Source organism: Poecilia formosa, unplaced genomic scaffold (genome assembly GCF_000485575.1).
Source record: "Poecilia formosa unplaced genomic scaffold, Poecilia_formosa-5.1.2 Scaffold113, whole genome shotgun sequence".
Classification (NCBI taxonomy): domain Eukaryota; kingdom Metazoa; phylum Chordata; class Actinopteri; order Cyprinodontiformes; family Poeciliidae; genus Poecilia; species Poecilia formosa.
In genome coordinates this window covers 1,453,206-1,478,607 of record NW_006800052.1, presented here as the reverse complement: position 1 = coordinate 1,478,607, position 25,402 = coordinate 1,453,206, and the positions used below count along the sequence as shown (strand labels likewise).

At 39.8% G+C, this 25,402-nt stretch overlaps 1 protein-coding gene across 3 annotated transcripts in view; it reads left to right on the top strand.

The window, feature by feature from the left end:
• The window catches only part of pde8a (phosphodiesterase 8A), a 59,274-nt gene that overhangs the window by 27,231 nt on the left and 6,641 nt on the right, over positions 1-25,402 (top strand). For all 3 annotated transcript variants that reach the window (XM_007560181.2, XM_007560180.2, XM_016675406.1), the window contains 17 exons: positions 7,119-7,175; positions 11,997-12,187; positions 13,696-13,752; positions 13,999-14,053; positions 14,311-14,399; positions 15,425-15,503; positions 15,814-15,954; positions 16,450-16,538; positions 16,624-16,675; positions 16,761-16,803; positions 18,566-18,643; positions 18,828-18,898; positions 20,707-20,871; positions 22,510-22,558; positions 22,698-22,833; positions 22,928-23,126; positions 25,016-25,233. In XM_007560181.2, the coding sequence (XP_007560243.1) occupies positions 7,119-7,175; positions 11,997-12,187; positions 13,696-13,752; positions 13,999-14,053; positions 14,311-14,399; positions 15,425-15,503; positions 15,814-15,954; positions 16,450-16,538; positions 16,624-16,675; positions 16,761-16,803; positions 18,566-18,643; positions 18,828-18,898; positions 20,707-20,871; positions 22,510-22,558; positions 22,698-22,833; positions 22,928-23,126; positions 25,016-25,233 (1,769 nt within the window). The remainder of the gene's footprint in view (positions 1-7,118; positions 7,176-11,996; positions 12,188-13,695; positions 13,753-13,998; positions 14,054-14,310; positions 14,400-15,424; positions 15,504-15,813; positions 15,955-16,449; positions 16,539-16,623; positions 16,676-16,760; positions 16,804-18,565; positions 18,644-18,827; positions 18,899-20,706; positions 20,872-22,509; positions 22,559-22,697; positions 22,834-22,927; positions 23,127-25,015; positions 25,234-25,402) is intronic.

Sequence of the window (25,402 nt, the reverse complement as noted above, 5' to 3'; positions counted from 1 at the left end):
CAAAAGTGGCCCCACCTAACGGGGAAATAAAAAAAAGCTTACCAGCGGTACAAGATTTCTTGCTAAGAACCATTGTTATAGCAATGCAATTATTAACCAAACACAAATGCTAAGTACGTTCATGTCTGCATCCCCACTAGTATTTTAATAAAAGTCCTGTAGCAAACTCAATTTTTTAACAACTCTTCCAGAACGAATTGGTGAGCCCCACTTGAACTGGTTAGTTTCCTGGAACAGACAGCTTTAAAGCATACCCATGCATTTTTAATAGGTCTGAGGTCAGAGCCATTCCAAAGGCTCACTTTTAACCCTCTTTATCCATTACAAAACCACTTATGGCGTGTGTTTGGGATCATTGTCCTGTTTGAAAACCCAGCCATTTCACTGTTTCAGATGAACAGCTGTCTGGCTGTTCATCTGAAGTGCATTTGAAGAATTTGGGGATAGCGTTCCCTCATTATGTGATCCCCTTTGTAGAATTTGCCATTTCCCTTTGGAGTGAAACAGGCCTGCAGCATGATGCTACTACAGCCATACTTGACATTTGGTGAAATGTTCCTAAAATTGAAAGCCTCTGCTTGATTCCCCCAAATATTCTGCCATGGGCTTTTCTTTTATTGAAGTGGAAGACCATTTTATTACTAACAGTTTCCCAGTTGTTTCTTATTCAAAATTTGTTTATCCTGGTTTGTTCTCGAACATCCTTTATTCATTTTTGTTTTTGTGAAGACGCCTGAGTTAAGAGGCTTGAAGCTTAGATACAATTAAGTCTTCCACCAGGAGTAAGGTTCCAAAACAGACATAAATCTGACTTTGGAATAGATAAAGCGGGCGGACATTAAGCTTCTAGAATGGCTCCAATATCAACCCCAATGAAAACTTTTCAGCTGTTCTCAAAAACCAATATGATGCTAGGAAACTATTCAATTTAAATTATGAAATTACTTTTGGAAGAAGTGTAGACATTCAGAATAGGCACATATGGACTGGTGTTAGTCTATTGTTTGTAATCAAGCCTGAATTCAGTGCTGCCATCTGCTAATGCCATGCCACGATGGGTTGATTTACTAACAGCAAAAGGACTCCATTATTATTTCATGAATATACCATGCAGCACATGAGCATACTTTTCAGGAAGCTATGTTAAATAGACTTTTTTCCCCGTTTTCTGGCAATGTACAATTAATTATTTTTTTTATTTTTTTTAATTTTTTTTATTTTTTATTTTTTTTGAGAAACAGAATTTTAGGTTTGTATTGGCTGTTATCAAAAGAACCACAAAAGAGTTTCCTTTTGTTAATTGCTCAAACTAATTAACTATTCCCCTGTATTCAGAAATAACTGAGATCTATCTAACATCCACCCAACTCAGAGTAGGCCACAGCAACTTACTTCAGAAGTTAAAGCCTGGAACTTTTTGGTATTCTTCCAGTGCGTCTAGCATTTGCCAAGATTTGCCAGTTTATGCCTGCTTTACTGTAGGTACGAAGCTCGATTTTAATATATCGAATCCCCTGCCAGAGTATGATTACTGCCTGTTTTAACAGCTCCGCTGCTAGTTTTAGTATACTCTACTGCTGGCCCATTATTTCTGAATATCAAAAGTTTGAAAGCATGAAAGTATTATTTGTGCAACATTTACATTGTGCAATGTTTTAAAATGACTTTGTTACGTAGAACCAAAACTGCATCTCGTGTTAAACCAGCATATTTTAAAGGCTCGCGTGCATGCACACTTTTAAACCAAAAACATCAAATTCGAGAACAGTTTTAAAGTCGTAATTTAAATGCAGACTTTATATATATATATATATATATAGCAATGTGTTATGTTTTTAAATAGAAATTTAACAGCATGTGAGCTTATTCTCATGAGACAGAGACGTTATGGCATCAATAAGGACAAACCTCTTTATGTTTTAAGTAACTTTTGTCATTCGCTGACCTCAGATGCAAGAGGCCAACATTTCCTGCTGCTCCTCAAACTTGTTGCCTTATTAACAAGTGGCCCTGTGCACACACAGACACAAGCAGAGAGTGCAATCCCTGGTGTGACTGACTGGTATAACTCAGCAACGTTTAGTAAGAGGATGGAACAGGGATTACGTTGGCATCCACACCATGTCTGTGCTTCTCCATAGCCTACTTGCTCTCTCACTTTCCTTGCTTGGTTTTGCCTCTAGTTGAATGCTGGACAGCAAAAGCCTGGCTGAATGATTCATTGCAGTGTGTGTGTGTGTGTGTGTGTGTGTGTACTGTATGTTCCCCTACGACGACAGCAGACTACTTTAGCTCCGTTTTTTTGTGTGAGCGAGTTTGTGTGTGTCTCAAGCCTGCTATACAAGTTACACAACCTCCGTTGCAGTTGGATTGGCTGTGTATTCGTCAGTCAGAGAGAGTAGTCTTCCTGCATGGAGACGGTAATGTGTTGTGTGCACTGCTCTTGCTAGGCTGAAGTTAGCTGGAGGCTTTGTGGCCAAACTCAATATGTCAAGGTCCCGTCCTCCACCAACTCCCCCGACATCCAGCTTTTACATGATATTCTTCTGTGTGAGCACTACTTGCAAAAGTTGCCTGGATACAGTGTTTTGGGACCGCAAAGCTATTTGTTGAGTCTGAATAAATTAAGAAGGTCAGAACTTTATTATTTTATTATTTTATTTTGTTCACTAAACATATCAGCATAAGATAGCCAGTTTAGCTGACACTTCCAGGTAGCCACAACTTGTTCCGTGAAAAAAGATAAACGAACACAGAAACGATCAGATTTTATTATTAAATGTCAACTTTGTAGGAAATAGTCAACTCTGTAGGAAAGGGGAGTGTAAATCATTGCAGATTCAAAACTTAATCTGTCTTTATTAAGAGAAAGTATTCAGTTAGCAAATTCATCTGGGCTTGATTGAGAGAGAAAAACAGGAAATTATAAAAGGAAATAATTTACTGGCTCTCTCCAATAAAAAAACAGTTTGGGGTCACTCTTTTTCTGAAAAAGCTTACTGTATTTACTCATATGTAACAAATTAATCAAGCTGAATGATTCAAAACACAACTTTTGTTCCCTCTTAAATGATGCCACATAAATAAACTTATATTGATAAATTTATTTATGTGGGTTGAAAGTCTTGTCATAACCTCTCTTCCAAGGCAAAACAGTTTATTCTGCTGCTGATTCTTGCTTTGTACAGTTTGACTTGGATGATTGAGGTTAGTGGAGACCAAACACATTGGCAATTTAACGATTTATTCAGTTAGCAAATAGGTGTCTCTTTAGTGTGTTGAAGAACCATACACATCCACAACAGTCTGGTACTTCCTCTCATGCTTGGTCACACAGTGCTGGGATGGTATATCATTACTCAGTCAGAGAAAGCGGTTTTGTTGGTAAGTCTGGCGTGAAAACCAGGATAACACCAACTTAAGTGTTCAATAGGATTAAGGTCAGATCTGTAAGATGGCCGTACCATGTGAGTCTCTGATTATTGGCATCTTGGAAGATGGAGTTGGTCCATAAGAGGAGAGAGAAGGAATTATAACCAGTGGCAAAATTTCATATTGATATCACTTTTCCATGAAACTGTCTTAAATGATTATGAATCTTGGCTCCACACCCATCACACTGCCTTCACCAAACACTTCCTGGCATTATGCGGAATCATAATTGTTTCTCTTTGAAAGTATTCTACGTATGTTTTACTGGAACCAAGACCTTGGGGCAGACTCGGAGCTTGGCGAGAGGACACCAGAACAAGCTTGGAGGTGCTGCTGGCAGCAAATCAAAAACTCATAGACCAAAGAATCAAGAGCCAAAAAAGCAGACTTTTAGGCAGATTTAAGATTGTCAGGGCTGAACTTAAACTTGAATGAAGAACCAAATAATCTCATCTCTTGACAATGTAAGACGCAGTGTTACATTGCGTTCAGTGATACTTTCATTATCACTGAAGCAAAACTCAAACATTCATCACTATAGTTTTGGAAAGGACACCAGGTTCTCCTAGTCAAGTTCTTCGTGTGGAATTTTCCTCCACATCATTTCTGTTTCATTCCCATCGTTGCCATTTTTCCAACACTTGTGGCATCTCTTCCACAAACATGAGGCTATCATGCGACCAGGTCCTCGAGTCTGTTCGAACATCAGATGATCTCCGAGCACCAGCTTGTAGCCATCCTGATTCCAACCTCCTTGTTTGAAGACAACTTCAACAAACAGCCCTGTGTCAAGATGACGTAAATTTGGCTACAACCGAGGGCTAATCTGCCCCGCCACCCCTGCTCCCTGCGCACCCTCCCCGCCTCTTTGTTGTTTCACAGAGCTTTCTAAAGGCTTACAATTTAGCAAGAACCGATTTGCTGCGGCCCTGGAACGCTCTGAAATTCCTCTCTGCGCTCCCCCTCACATGTGTAGATTGTTTACGGAGACGAGGAATTCTGGAGGGACGGTGGCCCATGAGGGGCTTTAGTTGCGATGGTTACTAACCCCTGAGCCGGGTTCCGTTTAGGAGGAAGGAAGCCAGATCAGATGCTGACAGAATAAAATTGTTCTTATGAAGGGAAAGTCAAATCAGTTAGAAATTTGTGTGCGTTTTCTCGATTTGTCTGTTGTCATTTGTGCAGTGAAAAGAAATTGGAATGCTGTTACTTTAAGAAATGGTGGCCACCCAATCAGGGATGTGCTGATTGAGTGTCGGCGTCATTTTAATGTTACCTTTGAAAACGGGGATCCTTTGGCTTCAGTATTATAATTTGTAGCATTTAAAAGGCAGAATTAAATTATATATATATATTTTTCATAAAGTAATTTGTTTTCATGAGGTTAAAAAAAATTAAATGCTTGTTGCAGTGTTTTTATTTTCTATACGAATGCAGTGTGCAATGGTGATTAAGTAATATGAAATATATAATGTACAAGTGAAAAACACCCCTCCAAGAGTAACATTTACACATCTTTTTTTTAGTTGTCTTAATCAAAGAATTGTGAAGCACTCCTAAGTGAACTGTGCTTGAGTTTTGAGTCTGGGTCGTAGATTTGGACTCTTTGTTCTGTTCCTCAGTGTGATGTTGAATGTGTAACTCTGCTTCACTGCCGTCTGGGAGTGCAGTTGCCATGGGTGTGCGTTTGTGTCTCTGCTGGAAGGTTTCAGTGGGTAATGCAACTCAAAGTCACTTTTAGAGGATGAATACAAGGATCCAGCATTTCTTTGGGCTTCAGCAAGATTTCACCTCTGTTCATGCGGTTTACTTGTCAGTTTTCTTTTTTTTTTTTTTATCAGCTGAATGGTGTAGAAAGCAGCTACTGCGTATGTCTGTGTGATAGAAGGAGAGCTCACAAAGTCATTGGATTTTCATAAAGCTTTTGTTTGTTTTTTGAGAGAATACGAGAATGCAATGACTGCTTTATTTGGTAATGTCTTATATAAGTAAAGATTTCTTAAATACTCTTAGTTCTAGTACACTAGACATCCCTGTGTAATATTTTAATGTGTTGATTATTTCTTCAAGATTTCAGATTTCTTTCATATTTTGACTTTTGCTTCTTTTTATACTTGTTTTAATAGAAAAGATTTGGTTGATGCTTTATTTTTATTTTTTAAATTATTTTATTTAACCTTTATTTAAGTATGTTGAGAGCAAATTGTCATTTCGACAACCTCCTCAGAAAACATTAGAACATCATACAGCAGAAAACAGTAGACTATCAAAAACCAAAGGGGAAAAAAAACAATCAACAAAGAAAAAAAAATGTAATGATTCAGGTGTATTTCGGCTGCTGTTCAGGTGATCGTCACTGAAGGTTATTAACGTAGCAAAGACCAATTTTAAATCAGAACTTTAGACAGTTTGTTGCTTACAGCTTGCCTATTTTAATATATGCAGCTAATTATTTTAACCGTTCCAATACCAGATCTACCTTAAAATGCATTAATACCCACAATGGGAACATCCATGCCATTTGGGTTATGACTACAATATGTTTTTTTTTCTCCTTCATTTTACATAAATTCGGAATTTAATATAATTTATTAATTCTGGGTTTTTTTGTTTTTTTTTTGCAAAGCTTGGGTTGTTTTCTGTAGTCGAATACCTAAAAATAGAAACAAGATGGCCGCTCTTTAATTTAACCATAACTTTACCATTTCTAGACAGAAGGACATAAACAAGGACTAGGTTGGGTTTGGAGCTCTTGACAAATTATTTTGTTGGATGAAGGGCAAACTTGGCTGTTTGCATTGTAAAGACCTACAGTCTTAAGGCTGAGATGATTACTCACACAATGTTCCTCGAAAACTCTCTCTGTCTGTTTGCTCAATGACTTAAGTTGAAATAACAGAACAAAAATTAGACACGACAAGCTGCTTCCCATGGATAAAAACACGGAACCCAGTGACGGTGTTGGGCAATTTTTATTTGGATTTAAAAAGCTGCACCAATTTTTTGATAGCTTCAAATGAGAAGTTTTTTTTTTTTTACCTGCATGCAAAGTTTTTGAGAAAAACAAACAACAGAACAAAGTACAAAGAAATTGGGGGTGCGAAATTCAACTTAAAGGTAGCAATTTAGAGGCATTACAGTGATTAACAATAAGACACCGTTAAGTTAATTTGAACTTTGTTCATCAGTTTTGAGTCTGGCCCAAAAGAGAATGTGTGAGCATCTAAAATAGCTGCTAAAAATGTGCAACAGCTTTTGCTCACTTTTTTTAGTCTTTGCACACCTTTTTGCACCTGATACATTCAAGACAGACAACAGTTTGTTTGTTTTTCCTGTACATCATATCTCATCTGTATTTAATGTCATCGAACCCAGCTGTTTAACTGGGTATCTCTTCCATTTGCATGTTTAGTGAAATCAGCAGTAATCATCTCAAATTCCATCTAAGTTAGAATTTTCTGTCAGTCAAAAGAAAATTAAACTATATTTCCTGTTTGTCTGTGTTTTACGCAATTTGCTTCCCTTCAGCTTTTTCCAGATTTTACACAGGCCAGGAGAAAGGGAATGTTTTCTTGTCATTGTGATTTGTAAACTCCAGACGACCTCTAAGCTAATACAAGAAGACATTTCGTGTGAAATTTCTCAGCTGTTTTGTTTCTAACTCTTCTATTCTTCTTATTTTTCAGACCACATTAACAGAGGTGCAGTTTGGACCAATGAAGCTATTTAAAGACCCACTTCAGGTACCGTAAAACGATGCTCGACATGTGTTTAATGCACGCAAGCCTGAAGCGCAACACCAGGAGTGCTCCAGTCGATGGTTTATGCCTGCATCAATCAGCAGCCGATTGCTGAGCATTAGAACTAAACTTGGTGTGGCTGTCAGTACTTTGTTGTGTTTCTTTAAGGATTAGCACTGAAAAACAGCTTTTGTTTGGCGTTACAATAAATCTCGAATATCTTCAAAATGCCACACCTCTCTAAGGAACACACAAGCATTCACCGAAGAGGAGGGAAGCTCGGCCGTTAATGGACGTGTTGTGTGCCACGCAGCATTGGCGCTGTCAAGGCAACGGGGCCAAATATTTGAGACTGGGAACATACCATAATGAACAATACACATTCTGGAGAACTGGAGAGGATCAGCAGTTTCGTCACCGCAGGCTGGATCTTCTCTGACGTTCTCTAAAGATACAGTTTGTTCCAGCGGCATGTCCCGCTTCTGCTGTGTGTGAAAACGGGAAAATCCCAAATTCGTAGGAAATATTTCCCATTAATCCTTGGTTCAGGAATATATTAGAAGTTTCTACCTAAAATTTCTAAGGTTGAAATATAAAAATGTACTTGTCTTTGTCATGTGAATGAGGTTATAAAAGGATTTTTTCCCCCATTTTGGAGCCTTCTTTTCTTTTTGATAGTTTACTAGGGGTGGGTGGGATAAAACGGCTAGTTTTAAACTCTGATCATTGCCACTCCAGCACAGCTGGTGGGGTTCTTAAGAATGAAACCATCTGAATTAACGCTCCGTGTATTGTGAGTGCACAGACTCGGCCTCATTGTTTGATGCACTTGAGTTTGGCCACGGTAGGAAAACGAGGTAGAGAGATATCCCCTTCCTGTTTTTGTCACTCACAGCTGATCCTGTCGTGCCCTCCTCCTCGTTTCTCTCGCCTCACAGGATCAGGCTGGCCCTTATGCCTCTTTTCAGCCGCAGTGTTGTCTGAGCGGCATAATCAGGTGCTGCCAAATGCTCGCCATCCTTCTCTTTCTGTGACTTTTCCTCGCTCTTGAGCACTTTTCTCCTTCACTGTGCCTTTTGAAAGTTAGAAAAGCATATATATGTTCACGTTAAAACACGGTGAATCTGTCTGATCTGATCTTGGCCTCAGTGCCCAGGTCCACCACTTCTGGGGGAATGTTGACTCTCCTCCCAACATCCCAATGTGGAATTCTGATCTAATTCCCCCGTGCGTACCAAACATAGTTGCAGGAATCTGAGGTGATTTATTTACTATCTGTGCATGTATTGCTGCTTGCAGGGAAAGTACTCCTACAGTATGCGGAATATGGTTTACATTTGCAACACCTCCGTCAGACACACGCATTCGCTGCTTCTGTCGACTTTGAGCTAAATGCTACGTCGGTCGAGCTGAAATTGCCTGGTCCCCCTCTGTCCTGACTCAACATCACAGGTGCGACGCAAACTTGAAACGTGCAGAACAAGCTTCCTCTTCTTTACATTCACTCTGCTGCCTGCCAACAGTCGGAGATGACGTCTGTTTGAGAGAGTGACTCATGAATCTACTCTTAGTGCAGCACCGCTCCGGGAGGCGGGCCTAAATCTCCTGTCCAGTATTTACGCAAGTGAAGGGAAGGCAGAGGGAGAGATGGAGGGGGTTGGGGGCGGAGTGGAAGTGGAAGTGGGGGTTGCTTGGAAGCGTGGTGGCAGAGAGGGAGCTCGCTCTCAATGGCTGGCTTGATGGTAGCTGCAGCACTTTCAGACGTAGCCTTGGTTTAGACCTGTTGGCGTGGGGGTGGGGGAAGGGGGGCTGCAGCCAGTCAAGGCCGCCTCGACTAATTGTGCCGTAGATCATCACGGCGGACTATAAAACTTGTGACGCACAGGAATAAGAGCTAAGCCCAATCAATCTGGGGCCGTTCACCACGGGCCCGCGGGTCAAACCGTAGGCTGATTATAGAATGACGGGCGCAAACGAGCAGGAACGCAGCAGCTGCGAGCTGCACATAGTCATCTCGGCTAATCAAACCATGAGATCAGATTACCACACATTCAGTAAGTGATTTAGACAAGTCATTTTACAAGTGAAAGCGACAACAAAAAAAATCTTCAAATCTGAGCAATGAACTTTGAACTAGAAGGGTTAGCGTGGTTTTCTGAGTCTTTTGGTGATAGAAATCGAAAAATGTGACCATTATTTATCTGCAGCCTCCTAATTTAAGTGAGTTGAGGCATTTTTTCCTGCAATTTCAGCTGCGAGTCTTTTGGTATACCTCTCTATAAACTTTGGGCATCTGGAGACTAAAATATTTGCCTGTTTTTCTTCTCAAAATGGGTTAAGATCAGATTTTGATTGGATGGTGAACATCTGTGATCAGCTCTTTTAAAGTCTTGCCCGAGACTCTTACTTAGACTAAGGTTGAAGTCTTTCTAAGACCTGAAAACGCGTCAGTCTAAACTTTCATTGTACCTCTGCCTCCTTGCTTCGTCTTTTACAGCTTCTTTCAGGTTTCATTACAGATTTACCCTGTAATTTGCTCCATCCTGATGGTCTTCACTGTCCAGCTGAAGAAAATTATCCCCACAGTACGACGCTCCCACCTCCGTGTCACTGTGAGGATTGTGTTTATCGCGTCGATTTTTCACGAAGTAGATGACGCGTTCAGAATGTCTGGCCACGCCCACAATGTGCGATTTGTAGAGATCGTACAGGACATTTAGCATTTCATACTGTGCCGTCTATGCATAACCCTTGTCACACTGCAAAATGTCAGATTAAACTATGCGAATGAGGGTATTGAAAGTGCTCAGGGTCAAGTCAAGTAGGAAGAAAATGGGGAATTAGTGCCAGCAGCAGCCACAAAACATGAAATACCCAGAAAATACCTGACACGGCTTGATAATTTGTCATTGGTTGTCCTTCATTGTTTTCTGAGTCTCTTACATACCTTGGAGGGAACTCCTCTGGCTTTCTTTCAACAATGCAACAAACTTGCCAGTCTTCCATACAAGCCACATTCTGCCCTTGAGGTATTTTGAAGTATGAAATATCCTTGGAGGAGGAACTTTGTTCGTTCTCCTGCTACCTTGAATGAAATAATTGACTTCTCTATTGTTGCCGATTGTGTTGGTCTTTAGTTAGGGCCAAATTAAAGCTGTATGCGTTGGTGAAAATCCTAGCTGCCTGGAGATAAAATGCATGTATATATATACTAAATATAATTTTGAAGGAGTTTATTTTTTTTGTTTTTGGTTTTTTGGCTTCCTATTTTTAGGAACACACTAGTCAACCAGCCAGTTTCTCTTGGACTTACAGGGATCCATACTAACATGGAGACGTTTTGGCCTTGGTTGTCCCAGAAACATAGAATAGCTCATGATGCCTTTGTCCTGTTGCTTGTGGGAAAACCACTGGGATTTAATTGTTGTGGTTCTTGCTGCCATTAACAATATGAGCCAATACCAACATATATTTATCTTCATTTTGTGGATTTAAACTCTTAAGGATCTTGCTCAGAAACGGAGACTGTAAAGACGTCGGTGTGCTCCTCTTGTTTAATATTGAGTGTGTTTTAGACATGCACAAGCCGTACTGGTTATAAGCCTAGATTTTATTTTTTATTAAATTTCTCTAACTTTGAACTTGTTCATTTCTAAGTCAAGTGGAAATAAAACTCATTATTATTTCTGCATATCCCCACTGTTCTCCAAAGCGTCAGTTCAGCGTGTTAAAGAGACGTTACTATGTACTATTATATTTTCCCCAACCACGATCGGATACGATGCATACATTTTGGTGGACTCAGTCAGTGCACTCAATCAACCTCCTGTTGTTGATGAAAATCTCCAAACCATGACACTTTCACCTTTCAGTCAAGATCATCAAACTGATTGTTGAATTGAGATCCAGCAATCAGTTTTACTGTCTAATTGTCTGATTTACAGACAACAGTTCTTAAACTGTATATAAGACAAAGTAATGATTTTTTTAATCATATGGCCCTGATGTGATACATGTGTGTGATTGTAGTTATTTTAACATATGTCCAGAAATGTTTTAAAAACACACATGCTGTCATAGCGCATCCTAATTTTTTATTTTATTTTATTTTATTTTTTTTTGGTTGCTTTTTTGCAATTTTTTTTTTTCTATTTTACAGTCATTGTTTTTATTTATTTATTTGAACTTATTTATTTACTTTTTCATTTTAATGACATTATGGCCTACTTTTGATTAGTTTTTTTCAATGTGCTTTTTCAACAAATTTGGCATTTTCATAGTACAGCTTAAACTACTGTGAAATAAATGACTACATGTTTACATGGCCTTGCTTATATTATGATCAACTATAACACGTATAATGCTTATCTTTTCACAACAATATCTAGATAATAAGGCTGATTTAATGGTAGTAATGTTTTAATTATGCCTTGACCTATTGCCATTTCCTGACTTAAGAAGATCAACACAAATCTGACTTTGAATGTTCTCTTATTATTATGAATTTTAAATATTACATGCAAGAAACTTTCAAGTTATATCCAAACTCTATGCACATTTTTTGATTTTACATAAGTTATTAGAAGGGCCAGCAGTTCTAGCAAACTAAAATCAATAAAGTAAAATAAACGACAACAAAAATAGAATAGATAAAATAAATGTGATCCTCATTTTCAAGGTGTTGCAATAAATGTGAAAGATGCATGTCTTTGTGGATGCCTTTCTAAAAAAAAAAAAAACAGGTCAGAACTTGCAGGAAATCTTATTTAAATAAATAAACTCATGTTTAATCCGCATGTCCTCTGTCATTTCCTTGTCTTCCAGGTACTTTTAGTTTTTGCCAAAGAGGACAGTCAAAGCAATGGCTTCTGCTGGGCGTGTGAGAAAGCCAACTACAGGTGCAGCATGGTGCGGACGCCTGAATACGCTCTCGAATGCTTCTCAGAGAAGCATCACGATCTCGTCATCATTGACCACAGACATTCCAGACACTTTGACGCTGAAGCACTGTGCCGGTAAGGCAAGCTCTCTCTTATCTCTGCTGTAATTAAGCATCTTTTAAACCTGACGCCTTTGAACTGCACGCCTCTGGTTTAATCAAATAAAAGCCGATATTGTCAAGAATATTTGTGGGTTTTTTTAAAGAAGGACATCGGAAAGATTTATTCAAGTTTACATTCAACCGAGTTGTATCATTTGTGATAATTTATTTAATTTTTATAACTATGATGATGGTGTTATTCAGCTAATAGAAGGAAAATATTGAAAACAAAATTGAATTCTGGGAATTATTTCCTTTGTTTTTTTTTTGTTTTTGTTTTTTTTATGAGCTTTAGTCGTATCCTAAATAGAAATGCACCAATCTGATATTAATATCTGTATTGATCCTGATAATAAAAATCATTCTATATCGGGTGTCGGTAACAATGTGCCTGATCCATAAGGGCCGATCTTTTCAGTCTAGATCTATGCTTTGTGCTCCGAGCGATGTCGTGCTTTATTTATTCTAAGTTATTTTAGAATTCCTAATTGCGCTTTCTGTATCATATTAGTAAAAAGGTTTGTTGCAGTTTCTTTTATGCATATTTGAAAAAGGTTGTCACCTTGTTGCTTTTGTCAGTTTCAGGTTCTTTATTATTTATTTTACATTGGCTGGTTTACTGCTAATTGCACTGATTGAACAAATTAACGTTGTATTGTTTTTACATGTTTGACCAAGCTTGTGAATCAGTTGGTGTATTTAAGCGTTCTGTACTGGTGTAGAGTTATCAAATACATTTGTGATTGAGTATATTTATGTTTTTTTTGTTTTGTTTTGTTTGTTTTTTTTTAAAAAGGAAACTTTTTAAGTCAGTCCAGCACTGTTTTTCAGTGTCGGCCGATACTAAAGATACTAAACCTCTGTATCGGTATCAGAAGTGAACAAAGGTGTATCCCTGCTCCTAACTCAACTTTACAGCTCAATGAATTTGGGGCCCGTGAACCAACACATGCCAGGTGACCTCGAAGGGACCAGCTGTAGCACAACTTTTTACGAGTTTCAGTCCACATGCCCGTGCTTCTCATTATCTGTGATGAACGGCCGGCTGACTTTTCTTCGCTCTCTACCTTGTGGATTTATGTCGCCGAGTAACGAGCGGTGCCTGGCCCGTACCACCGTCTATCTTTAGCCTAGGCGCAAACCAAAAGTGCATTTACAAACATTCATTTGCCATGCCCGGACGGTATGTTAACCCTATTCATTTTTGGCCGATCCATATGTTCAGTGTACACGCTCAGGCTCTAGTTGGGGGCACTAAAGGGCCTTTATGGCCACTGGCTGGGGGAAACCGCAGGCGGACGAGCGGCCCTGTACACTGCATTCTTTCAGAGGCCTCGGCACCGCTCGCAGAGCTCCACCTCTGGGCTCTGCCTGCCTGTGAGAATCGGAGCGTGAAAAACTGAAAATACATTGATTTGATGCCACAGGCTTTTCCAACCGCCTCGCTCGCTTGCTAAAAAGGCTCCCTCTGTTTACATTCAGGTCATTTAGGGCGGTCAACTCCTCAGAAAACACTGTGATAGTCGCCGTCGTGAAAAGGTACATGTTTGCTCTCTTCGTTTTCTTCTTCCTTTTTTTTTATTGTCCCTTTTGGTAGCTCATGATTAGGGGGGGGGGAAATGTTGGGAAGAAAAAAAAGAAAAGATGAAAACGTAGTGTGTATGTCTGCAGCCTGTCATCTGCAGCAGCCCTCAGATGTTCTCTAAACAAGCATTTATCATGTTCTGTTTTGCTTCTAACATGTGTTTTTCGTGTTGTTTTTTTTTGTTGTTGTTTTTTTCTAAGGCCAGACAGAGAGGAAGCCTCTGTGATGCCGCTGATCAATGCTGGCTTTAATAGGGTAAGCTTAAAGGACACAGCGTATTTTATTCTGCCTGGTTTTCCACTGATGAGCATCAGATTTGCAGCTGATGATTTATTTTATTTGTTTTTCCATGGGAGATGAAAGACATCGATGATGCTCCTTCCCCCACCCCCACCCTTTTTTGTTTTGTTTTGTTTTGAGAATGTACCCACTTGCCGATACGTGGATTAGCATCGCATATTGTCGGTTTTATTTATCCACTTTTGACTGGCCTGTGCTGCTCTGACCCTTAGAGGTATGTGGAAAATGTCAATTTGATGGCCTGCTACAACGAGCTGCTACAGCTGGAGCACGGAGAGGTGCGGGCACAGTTCAAACTGAGGTGAGTCATGCCTCCAATTACGCTACATTGTAGTTGAGCTCTATATCAGTGGTGAAGTTTGCTTATCACGTTTAAGCTTTCTACACCTCATTGCCCACACACACACACACACACACACCCCTCCTAACCCCACATCCTTGGACACACACAGACAAAAGAAAATAGTCTGCAGTTGCAAAGATACTCTTTTTATACTCTAACACGCATAATACTGCTGAATGAATCCCTTAAGATTACAGTAAGTATAATGCAAATGCTGCAAGTGCTGTGCATTGAAGTTCTGATTGGCTCACTTGAAAAATACTCTAAAAATAAAAAATCACAGAAACACCCCATATCATACAATATGTAATGATAAAGAAAATGTAAAAACAAAACCTATTTATAGCAATGAAGCGACATGCAGCTTGTGAGAATGTTTTACTAAAATAAAGCTAATGGAGAATGTTTTTCAGCTTAAAAGCTTTTTTTTCTTTTTTTTAAATGCGTTTTTAACTTTTCTACAGTTGACCACACATTTATTCACACTCCTTACAGATTTAGTTCTGGAGTAACCTTTCCATTTTTACCAGCATGTTTCCTCTGACTGGCAGTAACATTATCTGTTTGAAGTGTCCTGACTTGAATCTGACAAAGATGCTAAAGAAACTGAATCTTAGGTTGGTGGAGACGAGGCCTCCAGCCTTTAAACATTTGGCAAAGAGAAATGGTTAAAATATCAGTGGAAACATGTAAACGGCTGCTCAGCAGCTAGAAGAACGGTGACATGCATGTAATACCAAAATAGATTTTCTTATTGAATATTGTGAAGAACAGAAATAATATTTTACATGTATTTTTTTTTTTTTTTACAAAATTAATACTCATTTGTACACTTGTCATTTCCCATCACAAACAACTATTTGGTTAAATTAAAAAAAAACAAAAAAAAACATAAATGTGCCAGAGGTATGAATAATTCTAACTTCACGTCTTAAAATATGATCTAACATTAATGTCTTGATGCTGTTTTCTTTCTCTACCAGGGCTAGTAATGCCATTTTCACAGCTCTGGAACAAAGCCAAGACGCCATCGAGATCACTTCTGAAGATCAAGTAATTCAGGTGGGGATTTATTTCATTTGTTTTCCCCTCCAACCATGTGTGTGCGTTTCATTCTCTCCCTTTGTTCTCCTCAGACCCTTTTTTTTTTTTTAAGCTCCTGTTCATGTCTTTGGATCTCATTCAGGAGTAATAGTAGATTCTGTCATTTAAATGCTCCCAAAACACTGCAGCTTGTGTTTTCAGGATGTTTTCTTCTTGATCTAATGAGCTGAAAATGTCTTTTTTTTTGTATCTTTCTTTTCTTCAGTTAATTAAGAAACAGTAGTTAACTTTGCCTGAACTCCTCACTTTTCTTTCCCTGCCTTTGCAGTATGTGAATCCTGCCTACGAGTCTATTATGGGCTACCAACAAGGCGAGCTAGTAGGGAAGGAAATAATAGAAGTGCCTAAAAGCGAGAAGAATAAGCCTGATCTCCTCGAAACGATTAACTCCTGTATACGAAAAGGAAAGGTAACGCGTGCTCTTCACACTTCCACATCCTTCATATCAGCCCACTTTGTAATTGTAGCCGTCTCCGGCGCACGTTGCCTCGCAGTCGCATCGCTTGTGTAAGCACCCCAGACATTCGCATCCCCGCGCGCACGTGCTCCGTCGGCCTGCGCCGCTGGTCATCCAGCAGCTCCGTTTCATGTGCAGTAATCTCACTACACAGAGCGCAAAGGTCAATCCGGGACAGCCTAACAGCAGGAAGGGTCTTTTTAATCTGCGGGTGGGAGAGGGTGGACATGAAACGAGCGCGCTGGACTCCAGTTGCGCTCGCTCTCCCCATTAAAGCGAGTCGCCGTTTTCTGAGCCGCTCTCCGTCTTCACCACCTGTTGCACACAAACGGGACACTTTCAACTTTTCACTTTTCAGTTTTTTTTTTCTTTATTTCAATCGCACGTTGCCAAGCCGATGTGTCTTACAAAGGGTCCGTCGGCCCGCTGTGTTGTGTTGTGTTCCAGGAGTGGCAGGGGATTTATTATGCCAAAAAGAAGAATGGAGACAACATTCAGCAAAATGTGAAAATCACACCTGTGATTGGGCAGGGAGGGTGAGTGAGCTGGAGAATAAATCGCCTCCGTTCATCACACCGTTTTGTTTTAGCGGATGTAACGTTGTGCCTTTGTCCTCCACAGAAAAATCAGACACTATGTGTCTATCAACAGGCCTTTAAATGATAATAATAAGGTGAGATTGGCGGTTTTTGCTAAACAATGAGAAGGGTTTGTTTTGTTTGCATGTGTCAATGTGTGTTTCTCATTTGTCTGCACAGAGTGATAAATCTGCTGATCGTGTGCAGGCAGAGTCACAAACAGGTGAGATTCTTAAGTTAATATGGTTTTTTTTAATAAATATCAGACTTTTAAGACCTTTAACTTCTTCTCCTAAGCTCTCTGTGGTAGCTGTTCACCTCTTATTTACACAATGTAATTAATAAATAAATGCCACAAAAAAACAAAGTAAACATAATATATAAATACTTTTCCCCTAAATATGTAATAAATAAATAAATGTAAAATGAATCAGTAAGTTATATATTTTTGTATTTACAGAAACTTTGAAAACCGAAACATATAAGCTCACGCCACAATTTCTTCTTGAAAATATTTCCATTATTGTACAGCAGGATTAGATGATGACATATTTATTCTTTTATTTTTGGAGATTGTAGTACCATTTTTATTGTTGTTTTCCATCAAATAATTTAGCATACACTTACTTGCGCTGGGTTTAAAACCATGTAAGAAATGACAGTCAGTGGTTATGTCAGTTTCAGCTTGCTGAGAAATAACCTTGAAATAACTTTAATCTCGCTTTTAGTGGACCTTGGAAAAAGTACTTTGATGTTGTCTATTGTTCCCTGCTGCACTGTTGGCTTCAAATGCAAATTTAAAAAAAATCCGTAGCTGTGACCGATTTCAAAACTGCGGCTCGACGTCTGTCAAGTAAACAGTAAACAGGGATGGTATCTCTCGTTGGTTTGCGTCAGCGGCTCTGCTCTGTTTGTTTCTGGAGCTTTGCATGTTGTCCCACGGCATTAAACCTCACTGCGTTTCCTCTGGGGCACCTTTTCACCTCGTGGTGTCTGATCAGAATTGGTGGATCAGAATTCAAACCTCACCTGCTAAAATCTCTACATCCTGCTGGTCATATTAATTCCTATTGTTTTAATTTTGTCTCCAGTTAGCGTATGTTTTGTAGCATTTAATTTAATTTGCACTTTTTTTCAGTGCTTACGCTTTAATTTTGCCATAAAAACTCAATTACTATTTGTTGTCATTTCTGTTCTTTTTTTTTTAATGAAAAGCCAGATGTCCATAAAAGGATTGTCTGAGTGTGCAAGAAAACAAAGAAAAGTCTCATTTTCTGTAAAAGCGTTGAGTGAGACTTTCTTTACAGCAGAACTGTTTGTCAGAAATACAAAATGTAAACTACAGTTTACTCATCTGAATCAGTAAATGCTGTATAAAGTTTTCAAAATATATTTTTTCATAATTTTTAATGTACTTCACAGTAACTCCTCTTGCACCATTTACATTTATTTCATGGATGCTAGTGATTTTGTACTTACAGGTTTTCCCTAAATAAATATGCTGACTGGTAATTTTTTTTTCTTAAATTTTCTTTGCAAATTAAAAAAATAAATAAATAAACAGGACAAATAAATGTTCTCTGCACTTTTTGACAAAACTTTTGTCTGAAAGGTTTGGTGTCCATATATTAAAAATATGTAGTTAACTGTTTTTCGTCATTTCTAAAGACACAAGACGGAATAACACCGGGTTCTTGTGGAGCAAAAACCTTCTAGTTTACTTCAGGTTCGCTTAGTTTGGTTTAGTTATTCTGTTTTAAGTTTGTCGCCCCTGCCATTTGCCAAAAATAATAAAAAAAGTACAATTATTTGTATTATACATATGTACACAGACATCGTCTTCACACCAAGCTTATGAGAAGCAACACAGAAAAACAAAACCGGTTAAATCCTGCTCAGATATATAAAGACATGGTGATGTGCAAACAAAGCATATCAGCTACATGTGCTGATGTAAATAACGCAAAGTGTTTTCCCTCCTCCAGATATACAATCCTGTAAGCACAAAGACCGGAGGAAAGGCTCTCTGGATGTCAAATCCATAACGTCTCGGGGGAGCGATGGTGAGAGTGAAGGGAGATGGATGATGGAAACACTCTGCTTCTTGTCAGCTTTCGAAAACCTGCCCAGCCGTTTGTGTTTGTGCTGCGCGTTGTTTGGATACACGCTACGCGTTAATTAGGGCATGGCTGGGAAATGTGCTCCTTGTTTTGTCGTTGAAGACGTTTCCCTCTTCCATCCTAACAGCTAGCTCACAGAGAAGACACTCCTCGATGGCCCGAATTCACTCCATGACGATAGAGGCTCCCATCACCAAGGTGGGTTCATCCCAGTCCCCCTCCGTCATATGATCATCTCTTACCGTCTCATGACTGCACACTTGTATTCTAAAAGTGCTAAAAAGGCCATGAGCGCTTCCTGTACCACCGCCGAAACGAAGTGTGGAAGTCACGCACACGCACACACTCACACACTGGCTGTTTCAAGTGGAGATGGGTTGATAAAATGCCACATTTCATGCACAAGACAAGTAGGAGCACGTTGGATCGGAATGACCCGCCGTTTTAAGCGGTTTGTGTAGTTTGGATGGTCCGACGCAGCACAAGTCCCCAGGGAGCGGGGGTCATATGACACACTGCGGTTCTTCTGCTGTATCATTTGACTGTGCAGTCGATCCCTGTGGGCGTCGTCCTCTGGAGATTAGAGCAGTGATACGACTGCTGGCTGTGTGTGTTTGTGCGTGCGTGCGTGCGTGTGTGTGTGTGTTGGGGGGGTTGGGAAATGTGCGCAAGCAAATTAGTTCAAATTTGTGTTTTTGTACATGCTTTGATGACCTTGCCATTGGTGCCCATTGTTAGAGTCGACGTTACTTTTTAGACTTCTTTGAGAGAATGCATGTCGGTTATAAAAGTATACACATCTTTACATGGTTTTTGTTGTTTTGTTTTTTTTTAAGCTTAGTTAGCGATTTATCTATTTAAGAGCTGGAAATAACCTTTTAGCTTTTTATATATATTTAAAAAAAAGCTTTTCTTTGTGCTTCCCTGGAAATTTTAAAAGTTTTTTTTTGTTTGTTTTTTATTTATTTTTTATTTCCAATTCAACTGGCATTTTTGTGTTGCTGGTGCCAGTTGTAGCTCGGATTACAAAAGGAATAGAAATCTGAAATTTGAATAAATCCCAAATGAGCAACATTTGGAAGAATATTTTACAGGTTTGCTGTGGTTGTTCTGAAAAGAAAAGCCATATTCAATCAGCTTTAAAAAGAAGTTGAATAGTATAATATGCAAGGAGATATGAGTAATATATAAAAAAAAAACACTGTAGACTTTTGGTAGCCTGCCATGGCCTCCTGGGATTTTTATTTATTTATTCCCAGCCTAATTTCATGTGCTTATTTAATACAAAATGAGGTTTTGTTGTTTTGTTTTTTCCCCACAGATATCTGTAGCTGCCATTTCTTTTAGTTTAGTTCAGGCCACATATTTAGAAGCGTCAGCATTTTCCTGCTCATTAAAACCAAGACGTCCTCGTTTGCAGTCAGAATCGGCGGTTCCCCTGTCTGTGCAGGAGGCGTGACGCTTTTTCTGAAAGTTATATCGATCATCTATACGCCAATAACTGCCTGTTCCTTCCTGCCTCACAGGTTAGCAGTATCAGCTCTGAGGAGTCACAGGGATGTCCCGACATGTTTACTCAGCGACATGCAAAATAAAAACAACAGCAAAACAAAAAACAAAAAAACATGTGGAATATAAAAAAAAATAGCAAAGTTACCAATGAAACACTGGAATCTTTTTGTTTTTTTTTTTTGCTGTGGGGGTCGTTGTGGTTTTTCCATGGGTGCTCAGCTGTATTTTATGACCTTTTTTCTCCTTGTGTGAAACAGCAGGAACGGGCTGTTTGCAGACAGAGTCCAAAGGCTTTAAATGACCCAACATGCTGTACAGTGGTGCTGGCTGGAGTGTGTTTTTTGGCTTTGTTTTTGCCACTTTTTTTTTTTTTTCCTGCAGTCCAGCCAGAAAATTAAAACATGCTGATTATTTCAGTCTGCTTTAGTATTTCTTGCACCGTTCCAACTAATATGGCTGTTTTGGGGTTTGTTTTTCTCTCTTTCCTCAATCAGGTTATAAACATCATAAACCAAGCACAGGAAAGCAGCCCCATGCCTGTGGCAGAGGCCTTAGACCGGGTGCTGGAAATCCTGAGGACCACCGAGCTGTACTCCCCACAGCTGGGCACCAAGGATGAAGATCCACACACCAGCGACCTCGTCGGGGGGCTGATGACGGTGAGTGGCAAAATCCGGTGTGGATTCTCAGTCATCGTCACGCTTGGTAAGCGGCAGTGCGGTTTTTTTTATTCCTGGGGCATGAACTGAAAAGGTTGTACACAACCTGACTCCTGCTGAAACGTATGTGATCTAGTAATAATAATAATAATAAGATTAGGAGTGTGTGATTATTATTATTATTATTATTATTATTATTTCCAAAGAGGAGGAGGCAAAGAAAGATTATCAGACACTAGTGGTGAAGAACAAGAAGTAGTGCCAAGTTGGCAGTCTTGGCAACAAACCCAGAGGAAGTGTTAGATTGTCCTTTGTGCTCCTGTAGGCTGGAGAGGAAAGCCCACCCCGCCCTTTCTCTCTCCCTCTGTCTCTGCGCACATACACCCAGCAGCACTCGTTTCCCTCTCCACGACCACAGGCCCAGAAACATCCTGTTCTTTGGACCAGATGAACATGAACGGCTTTACTTTTTACGTGAGCTCCTCTGTGACGAAGCGGCGGTGCCAAGGTGCTGGTCCGTCACAAAGAAGATTTGACCGGTAGAGGCGATAAAAGCAGGGGCGGTTTTGTCCGAGCTCACGCGGTAGAATCAAATCGATCAAGTGAAGATTGGGTTAAAAAAAAAAGAGAGAAAAAAAGGGCAAACGTCTCTCTCTTTCTTGTTTTCTTTTTTTTGGGAGAAAAAGTCCTAAAATAGTACTGAGGCAGCAGCACCACGAGACAATGCATGGGTCAAAGATGAGCCAGTCTCCTCTTCCTTTTGCACTTGTGAAGTAAACATTTCCCATTGTGACACACACCCATGCACTCGCTAACACCCAGTGTGTGCTGTAACCTGTGCTGTGCGGAGCAAGTCTGACAGAAAACCAACATAAACGTTACAGCACACCGGTCAACTTTATCCGAAACCCAAATATCTAAAGTTTTCTTTTAGTTCATATTTTCTTTAACGTTTTTTTTTTTTTTTGCACATATTTTATTCGATGGGAGACTGTTTTTCCCCCCTTTTTAAGTGCTCATGTCTGCAGGATTAACCACATTAATTTCACACGGAAGCCTTGATTTATTTTGTGGTTGTACTTTGGATTTTTCAATTAAGAATCCAATTTGGAAGACCTTTTTTTTAAAAGTTCAAACATCTGGGAATTCTAACGTTGGAGTACATTTAAAAAAAATGTCCGACCCAACGAGCAACTAGAAAGGTCACGATTGTTTCTCTTGATGTCCAAATTCTTAACAAGCCGTCTGTTACGCACAGCTGGTGTGAGTCACAGTCCTTAGAGAGTCTGATCATTACGCTTCCCTTTGCTTGGTTGATTATTTGGGTGAGGCCTCGTTTTCCCTCTGATAAGCTCCGTCTGCTGGAACAACATACAGGAATCCCCAAAGGAAGAGAAATGACCAAGTGAAATAATTTGCTGTGGATTGGTTAACATACAGTCATAAATAATCACGGCGTCATTTCTCTATTATATCTGGTACGATTACACTTAATGTCTCGGCCGGGGCTACGCTGGCTTCTGGTGCGATCCTCCTTCCAAAGTTTGCGCTGATGATCTTCCCTCTGAGCTGAACCCCTAATCTAATGGTTACAAGAAGGCAAACTAAAGCTTCCCTTCTTGCTTCTCCTCTGAACAGGATGGTTTACGCAGAATGTCAGGAAACGAATACATCCTCGCCACAAAGCGTGAGTTTACACAAACGGTTGACCGCAACCAAAACTTTACCGGGTTGCCTTTTCCCTCTACTCTGTTTTGCTAAGATTTTTTTATTTTTATTTTTTTGCTTTTCTCCTCTTTTTTTTTTTATTTTCATTTTGCTCGCAGAGCCCCACCATCTGCCAAGTCACCTGGCGACCCCTCTGTCATTAAACGACATCCCCCCTCGGATCGCCCAGACCATGGAAAGTGAGGACTCGTGGGACTTTGACATCTTTAGCTTGGAGGCTGCGACCATGAAACGGTGAGACCTCCCAGTCTCAAAGGATGACCACAGGTGTTTTCCTGTTGTGGAAAGAGTTTTCTCACTGACGTTTCCGTCCTAAATCCTCCCGCAGGCCTTTGACCTTCTTGGGCCTCAAGATTTTCTCCCGCTTCGGAGTGTGCGAGTTTTTAAACTGCCCTGAAGCTACGTTGCGCTCCTGGCTGCAAGTGATTGAGGCCAACTACCACTCCAGCAACTCCTACCACAACTCCACCCACGCGGCCGACGTCCTGCATGCTACGGCATATTTTCTCTCCAAGGAGAGGGTGAAGGTAAAATGGGAAATGTAACATTTTAAATGCACATAATTATGAGGATATCTTTTTTTAAATATTCTTAAATAATAATACAAAATCATGTGAGTTAAAAAGTTGATGCTTTTCTTGAAACGTAGTGAAGTGTGTAAAAGTTTTGAACCAGCTTTCATTTCTTGAAGTTGTTATTCAAAGTCGTCTTGAGACATTCAGGCTTTCTGAAAGTCTTGTAAAGTTTTTCTTGGACTTTGGCCGCTTACTCAACATTTCAAATGGGATATTTATGCCCTTTTTTTGCAAGTCATCTGTTTCCATTTCTGTAGTTGCATCTATGAAAAATACCAAAGATAACAGTTTTCCGTAAAAGTTGTCTTTTTCCTGCACCAACGTAGGGATTCTCAGAGAATCAGGGAGCTAAAAACATGTCATAAGAGTTAACGGAATTAATTTCTCCTATGTTGCTTCATTTTGTTTGCTGGGTCCTTCTTCTAGTCTGCATAATATTCTGTTACGCTCTCATCTGGCTACTTGGAGATTAAATGCATTAGTTTGTGGATTAAAACAATTTTTATTGCGTAAATTGTGAAAGTATTCATATCTCAAACAGTTTTTACATTTTCCTATGCTACGACTACGATTTTCAGTGTATTTTATAGCTATGTTTGCTTTTGTAATGCGACACAAAGTAGTGAAACGTGTATGCAATTTCTCTGCAGTTTAAATTCAGCTGTACATTATAGATCTGAGGCTTGTTAGAGAATATTAATGTTCAAACTGCATCATTAAGTGCAAAGAGCAGAGTTGGAGCATTTTACAGGACTCCGTTCTATCCATCATCTAAAAATGAAGAGTGTGGCACATCTTCGAGCCGACAAGGAATGAAAACTGTGATAATGTCTACTCCACAAAGTAGCAAGAAGAAAGCGACTGTTTATTAGAAGGTCGGAAAATTACGTTTCAGAGTCTGCAGAACGCAGCAAACATGCTGCAGAAGGCATTCTTGTCGGATGAGATCCGAATTAAAACCTTTTTGCCAACATGCCAAAGGAAATGGCTGGTGGACATGGCAGTGGCAGCATCATGGTGTGGGGATGCTTATTTTCAACAGAAACATAGAATCTGTTCCTGCTCAGGGGAAGCTGTCCTGGGCAGAAATACGGATCTCTGCATGTGGATGGTGATTAAGAACAAACAACCCCCATATCAACGTAAAAATCCCAGTGAAAACACATTGACATTGTGGTAATAACGTGAATCTGGGTGGCATTCGGCTTTTGCAAGCATCTGTATGCACTGTACATGTTGCGTCAGTGGTAACCTAGTTTATACCTAAATGCTACATAGTATTGGGGCTGCCACACCAAGGTAATGTGGACAGAACGGTCCATCAGTTTCATCTCAATCCTAGAGAGTCACGGTTTTGCCCAAGTGTGTCAGTGGTTCAGTAACGTGTTGACGGTCGGGACTCGGTAAGCCGATTACCCAAAGCATCTATTTCTGATCTCGGCCCAGTGATCTCTCGGGGCTTTAGCCGGTGAACTGTGAAGTTACGTCACACGAGGTTAATGAGTCCCAGGATTTCCATAGGTCAGCGTTTGTGTTGAAGGTCACTTCTGCTTTACAGACCACTTGTGCACTTTAAGAACTTAAATGCTGCTGCTATTTTCGTACGTGTGCCCAAATGGACAGTTGGGCAATAGTTAAATGTTCTATGATAAAGAAAAATAAAAGCTACTGTCTTATTTAGCAGACCTGCACATAACCGCCGCATGCAGCCTAACTGTTTGAGTAAAGTGATTCTCTCTCATTGGTTTTGGTTTAAATCATCACCTTTGGTTTCAAAGATGGCAAGGTGTTTTATTCTCAGTCTCTAACATCTATTTCTCAAAACCTGTTTGTCCTGACAGCAAAGTTTGGATCCCATCGATGAAGTGGCTGCTCTGATCGCCGCCACCGTGCACGATATTGACCACCCTGGCCGCACCAACAGCTTCCTGTGCAACGCAGGAAGTGAGCTGGCCATTCTGTACAACGACACAGCTGTGCTAGAGAGCCACCATGCTGCCCTGGCCTTCCAGCTCACCACCAGAGATGATAAGTCCAACATCTTCAAACACATAGAAAGGTGAGGAGATGTGTTTTAATCAGAGGAGATTATCTCAGAAATGCATTTTTTTCAAAGTTCATACAGAAACGTACAGATGCTCAGACACTAGTGAATAAAAGCCACAGAACTCTGTAAAGAAAATAAAACTCTTCAGATGGAGTTTTTTTTTTTTTTTAGAGGGATCTTA